General features: G+C 56.1%; 2 protein-coding genes across 2 annotated transcripts in view; both read right to left on the reverse strand.

Annotated features, from left to right (window-relative positions):
* Window positions 1-3,545, reverse strand: part of VOLCADRAFT_105620 (uncharacterized protein) — a gene marked incomplete at its 3' end in the record, with an annotated part of 4,639 nt that extends 1,094 nt beyond the window's left edge. Inside the window, exons 1-3 of the mRNA XM_002952659.1 lie at window positions 2,731-3,545; window positions 2,193-2,226; window positions 1,511-1,767 (exon numbers count right to left, since the gene is read on the reverse strand). Coding sequence (XP_002952705.1) covers window positions 1,511-1,767; window positions 2,193-2,226; window positions 2,731-3,537 — 1,098 coding nt within the window. The 5' untranslated portion in view covers window positions 3,538-3,545. The remainder of the gene's footprint in view (window positions 1-1,510; window positions 1,768-2,192; window positions 2,227-2,730) is intronic.
* A 1,093-nt stretch (window positions 3,546-4,638) lies between these two features.
* On the reverse strand, window positions 4,639-10,172 carry VOLCADRAFT_93358 (uncharacterized protein; the record flags this gene model as incomplete). The annotated part of the gene is made up of 8 exons (XM_002952660.1): window positions 4,639-4,740; window positions 5,607-5,699; window positions 6,267-6,412; window positions 7,570-7,693; window positions 8,033-8,212; window positions 9,261-9,366; window positions 9,803-10,030; window positions 10,159-10,172. The coding sequence occupies 8 exons, from the start codon at window positions 10,170-10,172 to the stop codon at window positions 4,639-4,641; spliced, it is 993 nt and encodes a 330-aa protein (XP_002952706.1).
* Window positions 10,173-11,547: the final 1,375 nt, after the last annotated feature.

Consider the following 11,547-nt stretch of genomic DNA (forward strand, 5'->3'; position numbering starts at 1 on the left):
AATGTACAAACAAGGAGCTTGTGTATTTCATAGAGAAATGAAAGCAAATTATGTTGGCCTGCTGGTGGCAAGTCCGATTGCCCATGCCGGCAAATGGTAACACAAGCTGGGTGTTCGAGTTATCATACGCCGTCATCTCAGAATTCCATTGTGAGATACGCGGCAGCTTTTGGGATGAAATTTAGCGCGAGAGGCGTTGATGTGGCTTTTGAGGTCGGTGAATGGAGGCAGCTAAACTTGTTTGTGCTCATACGGTCTTTGTTAGCTACATGCGAGATACCTTGCAATAGAGAATGCTGTATAGTACCGATAACGCGTTTCAGCCGGGTGAAATATTCTGTTTGGTCCGTTACACACTCAAGGCCTGGGAGTTCGAGTTATCATACGCCGTCATCTAAGAATTCAAATATGAGATACGCGGTACCTTTTGAGATGAAATTTAGCGCGAGAGGCGTTGATGTGACTTTGGCCTCGGTCAATTGAGGCAGCCAAACTTGTTTGTGCTCATACGATTTTTGTTGGCTACATGCGAGATACCTTGCAATAGAGAATGCTGTATAGTACCTATAACGCGTTTCAGCCGGGCGAGATATTATGTTTGGTCCGTTACACACACACACACACACACACACGGACATGGGCAATCCTACAGGTCGGGGCCCCCCTGGGCGCTTCGCGCTGGGGCCCCGCCCAAAAAATATATTGGTATAACTGCAACAGACATCGACTCGCGGCTTAACCGGTTGTTAGTTAGTTGGGTTAATTGGGTTAGTTCGGTCGTTTGCCGGATGCCCATGCTGGCCTTCAGGACAAAGAATGCAAATCAATAAACGTGTCGTCCGCCTCCCCTCCACACGCCACGCAGCACACGCGAATATAAATGAAATGTACTGAACTACTAGACTGGACTCTGGGAGCATCTGGGTCCACATCATGTACGACGTCCTTATCCCCTCGTCCCAAAGCTTTACCGGGCGGTCAATTGTCAATTGAAATCTGTCAGTCAATCAGGCCAAGAGCCAGGAGTCCGTCAAGGAAGCATGAGGCAAAGCATGAAGAAGAACAAGCGTGCTAATGGAAGTCCCCTGTAATTTACGTTAACGCTCGCTTTGGCTGTGTGACACATCATCCATGTCATCACTCAGACGCCACGGTACATTTGTCCAGATGCCAATCAGCCAATAGTTCGTCATATGCTAGCTAATTTAATATTTGCTCGTGTAACGAGGCGCAAATGGATCTCTATGCTGACGTACGCTGACAGCCAATTGCCCAGCTGATCGTGCTCCTCCGCCTCGTCCTCCTCCTCCTTACTAACATCATCATCATCATCATCATCATCATCATCATCATCATCAGCAGCAGCAGCAGCAGCGGCACACACGCACGCGTGCACACACACACATACAACCCGTCTCAGGCGTTGCGTTCAGGCCGACTCAGTGCCCGATCCTCGCCCTTTGCGCTGTGGTGAAAATCCTGCTACCTGCTCCTCCTGCACTGAACTCACTTCATCAGCATCCACTCCAACTGGGCAGTGTAGCTGCTCGCAGTGCGAATCGAACCAGGGAGGATAGATGAGCCGGGAATGTGCTAGCACCGGACGTCCACATGCCTCTGCGGCACAGGCCTTGCCTTGCCTCGCCTTGCCAGCTGTCATGAAGGCAGTTGCCCGGCAGCTCGCCGCAGGAAGTTGTGCAGCACGAAGCAGAAGCCCATCAGGTGCGCGACGATAACACCGATGTGCATCCACAGATGCGAGTTGCCCTGACGAGCGTATGAGGAGCAGGGCAGGGCAAGGCAGGGCAGGGCACGGCGCAGTAACTCACTAGTTTTATAAAAAGAAGAATTACAAAAAACTGCGACTAATGTAAGGCGAGTATGTAACCTGTATGTGGTGTGCTGAAAGGACAGATTATTTCCAGCGTGGGAACTGCGAAATATGAACTGCGATGCTTTTGAAGGAGAGAAAAGATGTGACGTGCATCACATGGGGATGGTGCGCTATCCGGAACCCGGCGTGATGCCCTAACCGTGTTTCCTGTCGTACAGAGCCGTACAGGAGGGCGATCGACGTAATTGGCTGACCCGTGCGACAAGACCCGGCTCCTCGGTGCCGTGCAGGCACTCGCGGGTTTCTTAACAAGGTGGCCTCAGCGAACCCAACAAGTAATATCTCTTAACAGCCGCACCACCACCGGCAAGTCCGGTCGGATCCAGCTTCGCCTGGCGTAGTAGGGTCGCAGTAGGGTCGCACTACCCTCCACCCTCCCCCCTCTGCCCCGACGGGACGGGGCGCGGCAGGCAAGGGCATCTCCTTCCTGCCAGAGGACTGCAGAGCTCTACACCCCCGCGGAAACCTCATCATCAACAGCCATATCACCCGTCGCCAATGCCAATTTCCCAAGCAAACCTTGAATCCTACGAAACCAGTCCGCATGCCCATCCGTCTGCCTTTCTGTCTGTCTGCCTGTCTGCTGCTTTGTCCATCATCTCCCCGGGGAGCTTGGGTATATACCAAAGCAACAAAACACATGCGAAATCTAACATTGTGTTGTGGGTTAGGACTAAGAAGCTCCGGGTCTAACGGCCTGCGGTTACCGCCCAGACCACGTAGCGACAGCCCCATGCGTGGGGGCTAACCGGATGTCCGAAGGGGCCCCGCAGATAGCGCGCGTCGATAGCGGCTGAGATGTAGCTCTAATAATCCCAAAGCTATTTGAGACGCACCACGAGATCGAGCTTCCCGGGAAAAAAGCGCTCTGGAATGTGCAGCTCGTAGAGCTGTGCGCCCCCTACGAGCGATGTCGGTACAACGATGGCGGCAATGAAGGGCACACTGTACTCGCCGCGACGTCCATCTAGCACCGCTTGGTAGATGATAGGGAAATAGTAGCCTATGGCGGTTAGACCTATCCACCGGGTTACGTTGCCCCGCGTCAGCGGCATGCCCTCCTTCACGGAGCCGTAGATGGCGTGTATGCCCGCCGCTGACGCGAGAGACACCAGCGCTGTCGCCATAAGCGTGTGCCAAAGCTGCGGATAAACGAAGTATGACATGCCGTAGGTGAGCTGCACTGACATCATGAGGATGAACGACATGTCTAGACGTCGCCAAGTGTTATAAACTCCAACGGAAATCGGAAGGAATAAATGATACCCAACCGAGAATGGAAGGTGCACGATTAGAGACGTCCAATACATAACAAAGGCTGAGATGTCGTTGCCGCGAACGGAATAGTATGAGAAGGCAAAGACCATGGATCCTGTCGATAGCAAGGCGCCCAAAATCATTGTCCATGCGTTGAGGCACTCATTGTGAAGTACAAATAAGCTGCACGCGCAGGCCCAATATGTCCCGCCAAGCCGATAACCACTTATTATGTAAGGAAAATGAAGCCATTCTGGTACTTCTTCTGCACGCAAGTGGCATCTTAAACAAGACGTAGGTTCATTGCATGCGCTGGAACTAACACGCACGTCAATCGCAGGAGTGCAAGCTACCCCATTCGAGGGACGCTTCCTAAGCTCGGACATTATATCCGTCCTGCATCGCTGAACGCGTCATCGCACAAACGATGAGCAAACTTGAAATTCAACTTGCACGGCGTACCGTACTCGCCTATGACTGTCATATGCATATCCTTCCGGAAACCGCAGGATGCTTTCCGTTTGCAATTTTACAGCACGCAATGTGCCTTTATCAAAACGCCGCACCCAAGATCCAAGCGTTAGATTGTGTCGCAAAAGAGTATGCACGCCCGTATTTTACTACTTTGCTACTTTACTACAGCTGCTGTACGGCCCCGAGACAGCAACAAGAGTTAGGGCCTGCTAGGACCCCGCGCCAAGACGCGCCAAGACGCGCTCCAAGTCGGCCCTCCCTCGTCATCAGAACATCCACGTCCGCCAGCCGCAATGCGACTCTTGACTGATCGGTCAGCAACACGCAACAGGAGCCAGTTCCCTCCTCACTTGCGCGCTTCCATATCCATAGCCTTACATATCGCGAGACACATACACACACATGCAACCCTAAAACACACACACGCACACACATACAAAGATAAACCAAGTAAAAACACATTCCAAATTGTGAGCAGTACAGCCGCTCCACAGCTGAGCACAGCTCAGCTTAAAAGGAGGAGAAGCTCGCCGCTGCAACCCCACCGCCCTCGTCCCAATTCTGCTTTCACACTTCATCTCACTTGACACCATTCCACCCAAAATTGAAGCACTCTTATGCATGTGACCCTCCCAGCCACAGTCCACGACGTCTCCTTTCCGCCTAGGCCCTCCTCCCTCCACCGCAGCCCCCTCCCTAAACCCCCTCCCTAGCCCCCTCCCTAGCCCCCTCCCTAGCCCCCTCCCTAAACCCCCTCCCTAGCCCCCTCCCTAGCCCCCTCCCTAGACCCCCTCCCTAGACCCCTCCCTAGCCCCCTCCCTAGCCCCCTCCCTAGCCCCCTCCCTAGCCCCCTCCCTAGCCCCCTCCCTAAACCCCCTCCCTAGCCCCCTCCCTAGCCCCCTCCCTAGCCCCCTCCCTAGCCCCCTCCCTAGCCCCCTCCCTAGCCCCCTCCCTAAACCCCCTCCCTAGCCCCCTCCCTAGCCCCCTCCCTAGCCCCCTCCCTAGCCCCCTCCCTAGTCCCCCTTCTTGGTGGCCCCGATCATGGCCCACTGCTGGTCCGTGGCGACGAAGAAATCCCCGAACTGCCCCCGGAAGGCCTCCTGGATCTCCGGGACCTGCTCGTACAAGATGCCCGACAGCAATAGCCGCCCACCCGGCCGTACGTACCTATGTATGTACGTACGCGTGTGTGGGTATGCATGTGCGTTTGTGAGTATGTATGTATGTGTTTATCGGTGTGGTGGGAGGGGGTGAGGGGGTTAAATAATAAAGTAGGCGAGGTATGGGGAATGCGAGAACCCGGGCGTGGAGCGGAGGCCTTGATGACCGTGCCGATACACAGATTCACACTACATGCATGCCACACACACACACACAAACACACAAACACACAAACACACACACACACACAAACACACATGCAAACACACAAACACACGCACACACGCGCGCACATATCCCTGGGTAACCGTGTTTATATAGTCTGTAGTACGTGCGCACACTGTACGGCAACCCTAACCCTCAAAGACCAATCCCCAGCCCACCCCCTCTTTGCTACTCACCCCGCAAGCCTGGGCTGCAGCTCCACCAGCGGCCCCCGCAGAATGTTGGCGACCACCAAATCAAAACGAGGTGCCGCGGCCGGTGGAGGCGACGACGTAGGACGCGAACAGGATGGTGCTGACGGTGCTGCTGCTGATGATGGTGGTGATGAGAATGGTAATGTTGATGATGATGACGATGAGGAGGAGGAGGAGGGGGATGAGCCGACCTCGTTCCGCTGCGCGCTTTTCGCGGTCGTCCCCACCGCCTCCACTGCCGCCCCCACTGCCGCCCCCACTGCCGCCCCCACTGCCGCCCCCACTGCCGCCTCCACTGCCGCCTCCACTGCCGCCTCCACTGCCGCCTCCACTGCCGCCTCCTCCTCCGTCCCCAGCTGGAGCCGCTGTAGGGGCTCAGGTTCGTCGATTCCGGGCCCCACCTGCACCGCTATGAACACTGGTGGTTGGAAACCGTTGAGGGCGGCGTTCCGTTGAGCCGCCTTGACAGCCAGTGAGTCGATGTCGGTACCCACCTGGGAGCCAGGTTTTAGGGGTTTCGGGTTTTAGGGTTTTAGAGTTTTAATGGGTGAGTACCAGGGGGTGCGGACAGCGCGGGTTTGTATTGTGGGGGGAATTAGGGGCGAGTATCGGGTGGGTGGTGGGTAGGGTTGGGGTGGTTAGGGCCAGGGAGGGGTTGAAGAGCGGGGGAATGGGGTTGAGAAGGATAGGAGGTTGGAAGGGGAGGGAAGAGGCTGGCGGTGATGGTGCGGGGAGTGAGGTGAGTGTTCCTCAAAACCCAAAACACACGAACACACACACACACACACGGGTAAAGGGACAGACAACGAATGTACGAAACGCCGCAGCGAAAGCAGGCGTCATTAATCGGGGCTTACACACATATACGTACAAAATAGTCGGCCCCTACAAATCCCCTCCCCTCTTCCCCCCAGCCGCCAGAGCGCCAACCCAACCCGACCCTCCCCCCCATCATCATTCCAACCGCCATCCAACCGCCATCCCATGCCACAAGCCCGCCAAAACCACGAACCCGCCACATCCCGTCACCTCTTCTCCCCCCCCCATCCCCCCGACCTCACCGCCATTCTGGCTCCGTACTTGAGCGCCGCCAGCGCCAGCACCCCCGAGCCGCAGCCGTAGTCGCACACCTCCGCGCCCCGCAGCCGGCCCGCCACCCCCAGGCGCCTGAGCTCACCCAGGCACAGCCGGGTGGTGGGGTGCTCACCTGCGAGGTAGGGTGAGGTAGGGCGAGGTAGGGTGAGGTAGGGTGAGGTAGGGTAAGGTAGGGTGAGGTAGGGTGAGGTAGGGCGAGGTAGGGTGAGGTAGGGCGAGGTAGGGTGAGGTAGGGTGAGGTAGGGTGAGGTAGGGTGAGGTAGGGCGAGGTAGTGTGAGGTAGTGTGAGGTAGGGTGAGGTAGGGTGAGGTAGGGCGAGGTAGGGTGAGGTAGGGCGAGGTAGGGTGAGGTAGGGTGAGGTAGGGTGAGGTAGGGCGAGGTAGGGTGAGGTAGGGTGAGGTAGGGTGAGGTAGGGTGAGGTAGGGTGAGGTAGGGTGAGGTAGGGTGAGGTAGGGTGAGGTAGGGTGAGGTAGGGTGAGGTAGGGTGAGGTAGGGTGAGGTAGGGCGAGGTAGGGTGAGGTAGGGTGAGGTAGGGCGAGGTAGGGTGAGGTAGGGTGAGGTAGGGTGAGGTAGGGCGAGGTAGGGTGAGGTAGGGTGAGGTAGGGCGAGGTAGGGTGAGGTAGGGTGAGGTAGGGTGAGGTAGGGTGAGGTAGGGCGAGGTAGGGTGAGGTAGGGTGAGGTAGGGCGAGGTAGGGTGAGGTAGGGTGAGGTAGGGTGAGGTAGGGCGAGGTAGGGTGAGGTAGGGTGAGGTAGGGCGAGGTAGGGTGAGGTAGGGCGAGGTAGGGTGAGGTAGGGTGAGGTAGGGTGAGGTAGGATGAGGTAGGGCGAGGTAGGGTGAGGTAGGGTGAGGTAGGGTGAGGTAGGGTGAGGTAGGGTGGGTGTTCCAGGGAATGTTTAGGCAGGGGTGGGGGGATGTCTGCGCTTGGAACAAGATTATCTCAACTGCTACCGATGCTACTGCTACCGATGCTACTGCTACCCCTACTGCTACTGCTACCGATGCTACTGCTGCAAAGTACGGCGCAACTCGTTGTGTTCCAGAGTGACCTCAGGAGCCACCAGGCCCCAGCCAGCATAGCATGGAGGAGGGGTAGGGGGAGGAGGAGGAGGGGGGGTAGGGGGAGGAGGGGTTGTGGTAGGGATGGGAGGGAAGTGAGCCCAGGATGGGTCGTCACACACATACACACGAACACAACAAGACGTTGCCGGCTCTGTGGTATGCAATAATGCGGTGTACGACACCGTTCGTACATATTCCGTATTACTCACCGGTGCCGAAAGCCACTCCTGGCTGCAGGATGATGTTGGTTGCTGCGGGGTCCGCCGGCTCGGACCACTCGGGGACCACCCAGAGGTCCTCGCATATCCGCTGCGGGACGTAGCTGGCCTTGATCTGGATCCCAAAAGAGAAGGGGGGAAAGGGGGAAGGGGGGAAGAATCATATGACGGCGGTGGTGGTGATGATGGTAATGATGGTCATGATGGTAATGATAATGGTGCAAGAAGCGAAAGTAGGGGTTAAGAGGTAGAGGGGAAAGGGAGGATGACGTACGACAGGGGGATGATGATCAACGGTTATGGCATGGAGATGATTCCCACGACAACAACCCCCATAAGCACACGGTATTTAAAACCCAACACGGCGAGCGGAGGCTGGCTTCCCCGCCCGGTGCTGCCCTAATCTACCCCAACATCCCCCTCACCCTCACCCTCATCCCGCTACTGCCCCCACCTGATCGACCCACGCCTCATTCGCCACGGCCTCCACTCGGTACCGGATACCACCACCACCGCCACCACCACCACCACCACCACCGTGCTGCTGCTGCACCACCCCTGCTTCCTCCGGCAGCGGCCCCGTCCCCAGCCCTAGGCAGTCCAGCGCAACAGCCAGCGTGCCGTCCACGTCAGCCTGGGTCAGTACGGAGGGGAAGGGAAGGGGGGCCAGTGAGGACGAGAGAGAAAAGTGAGGAGAGGAGAGAACGTTGTTGCGGCAGATAGAGGGCTCTACCCTGAATCCCCCAGTGGACGTACAACGCCACCACAACCACCGCAACCACTACAACTACCACAACCACTTAGGAGCCACTTGACGCCATGTAAACGGCCCCATTACGATGAAGCTGATGATGACGATGGGACGACGACGACGACGACGCGGAGGAGGAGGGGAGCTGGCGAGTGTGTGTATGTATGTGTGTGTGTTGGGGGGGGGTATATGCAAGTGGAGGGGATTGGGGAACACACGCACACGCACATGCACAGAAGAAGCCCCACACGGGGTGTACCGTGCTCCGGTTCCCCAGGGGGGCATCCCACCGCCCTGAGGGGCATTACGTCGTCCTGTTCCTCACCGTGTGTGTGTATGATGTGTGAAACAGGGGGGTGTATCTTCGCCCGTGGCAGCTACCCTGCGAAACCCTGCCTTCCCCGGTATTTCGGGGCACCCTCATCCAGTCACCCTAGTCAACTTCTCAGTTGATCGCTCAGGTTCCGCACCCACCACCAGCATCCAACGGAATCTGCCGGGTCGACAGCGCCCCAACTCCATTCCTGGTCGACTCGTAGGTTAACTTTATCCCAGGTCACCACCGTCCATCGACTAGGGGCGCTTTACCTTCCACCATCGGAAGGATTTTGACCTTATTGGGTATCGATCCCGGGATCTCCCGGGGGCAATGGTCGCGCCTTACCAGTGGTGCCAAACCCTATATATGTGTATGTGTGTATGTATGTGTGTGTGATTGTGTGGCATGGGCGACAGTAGACCTCCTTCCTATCGCCATCTGACAGCGGAACAACGGGAACCCATCTTGGCGTACGGAGGATTCCCCCACCCACGCACCCACCATTACCCTAAAACCCTCATTCTCACCACCACCACCACCACCACCACCCCAGCCACCACCAACATTAACACCACCAGCACTACTCCCGCCGCGCCAAGGCAGCCCCCCTACCTCCAAGGGAAAGTACGCGAGGAGGTCGCACAGGTCCCACAGGTGCCCCGCGCCGTCGTCGTAGATCTCCTGCTCTGGAGCCCCGGGTGGGCGGTGCTCCTGCACGCTGACGTGTGCGCGTGCGTGCGGGTGGGTGTGCGGGTGTGTATGTGTTTTGGGGGAATGCGGGGTTATGGGTTGGGGAGATGGGAAGCAGCAAATAAGGGGCCGGGGTGGCATTGCGGGCCAGTTATGGTCGTGGTGCGCATGCAGGGGTCCTGTATAGGTAGTTCGAGGAGGGGGGGGTACTTGTTAGCTTAGTTTAGGGTTTTACGACTTTGTTAGTACGACATGACAGCGGCCAGGCATTCACCAACTCCCTTCATAATAGAATCCGCGGCTTGGGCATGGGTAGCCATCTGTTGCTGCTGGGCAATGGCTTGCATGCTCTGAACTTTGCGATCAATTTGACAAGATGATATTGGCGGTGTTTGACGTGGCAGCTTGGTGTCTCACGAGCTTGGTCGTATGTGTACGACATGATACGACGGCGTACGACTCACACGACGGACTGGGCGCCCATCGCCAGCAGTACATCGCCGAGCTCCTCCGCCAGGTCGCCGCTGACGCCGCTAACAACGCAGCAAAGGCAGGTTGCCTCTATCTCAGCAGGCGGTGGCGACACGGACGAAGACGACGACGACGACGACGCAATCGAGCGGACAATTGATATCGGCAGCAGTTGCTCCGATAAATTAACCGGGCCTCGGGGAAGCAAGACTGATGGTCTCCTGCGGCATCGCAGGTAATCAGGCACTTTTGAGAAGATGAGACTGTGGCCGCGCGGGACAGGGGACATGCACGAAAAGTTCCGTCCGGGACCAGTGGCATTGAGGCACAGGGAGAAAGTAATACTTACAGGATTTTATACATGTTTGGAGGTCCTATGTGCCTTCTGCAAAGGAAAGCCCTTGCTGCCGTCATCGGTTTCGGGCATGACCACTTGCGGGCGACAGCCGCCCTCAAGCTTGGTAATTGTTGCGCATACATACTTTTGCAGTTGCTTAAACAATAGGATTTAAATACTCTGTAAAATTTCATCCATCGGTTTTGCAGAGCTATCGGAAAAGTGGTCGCCGTCGGAGCCGTTAATTGTGACGCAAAGCGAGCCGCAATGCACATCAAACTCTAAACCTCATGAAACTCAACGCAGCGGTTGATTTCCGGAAATGTAAAGCAGATCTCGATGCCGGTGGATGACGGACCTAATTGAGACGAACCAGCGGTCAGTTACAAGCGCCGTACACACATATGGTTGGAGCGCTGGACGAGCATTTGCCCTAAAGTGCTTACTGACGCGCCATCGGAACGTTGCCACGAATCCAGCGTCAACGATGCTTGTAGGAAGAAGGTGCTGTAAAATGATAAGACAGTCCTGTCTCTTCCCTAAGCAAGTTTGGAAAGGTTTCAGCAGCTTACAAATAAGTTACAGCGCTGAGCCCTCGGGTACAGAGTGGACAGGGAAACGGCGAATAAACAGTGCAGTTCACTGTCCTATGAAATGGATTGTCCAAGCGGGACATGAACGTCATGGGACGCCAAAACGCATCCTGCACGCTAGATGACTTCGAGCGTTGTCCGTTTCGGCACCCACCACCCGCACATGCACGCACAATTATATACGCACACAGATACTTGTAACCTTCACACGCACACACATACATACACACAAACATACATACATACATACATACATACACCGACCACACTCCGTCCCGGAGGCTTCGGGGCAAAGTTCACATGTTTACCTCACGTCACAACCAATACATGGCCACGCTTGCCGCACGACGCGTAACCGATATGTAAATATGCAAAATTCCGTTGTACGACAGTGTGCACGACTTGTGTGCTAACTTGCCCCAAGGGCATGTGCGGGTGTTAAATTGGGGATATCGGACAGACCCAGCGTTGTAAGGAGTGGCCCATACCTTTGACACGACGGTAAAGAAAGAAAGGAACATCACACCAATATGCATGGCAGCGGAGAATGGACAGGAGGAACAACGATAACGTCAAACAAGTCGGTCACTAACTTTAAAAAGGACAAAACTCTTTCCGTTTGGGCCCGAACGAGACCGAAAAGTCCTCTTCCGGTACGTGGGGTCGAGCAAACACAACCCTTCGGGCAATTTACTGCCATACGAAAAAACTCCCAAAACACTTCGCAACACATGCACAACTTCGCAACATGCATCGAGTTTTATTTCCAGAACACATACGTGCCCTCACACCTCGCACATCACTCACA

This window comes from Volvox carteri, assembly GCF_000143455.1.
Source record: "Volvox carteri f. nagariensis unplaced genomic scaffold VOLCAscaffold_31, whole genome shotgun sequence".
Taxonomy (NCBI): Eukaryota; Viridiplantae; Chlorophyta; class Chlorophyceae; order Chlamydomonadales; family Volvocaceae; genus Volvox; species Volvox carteri.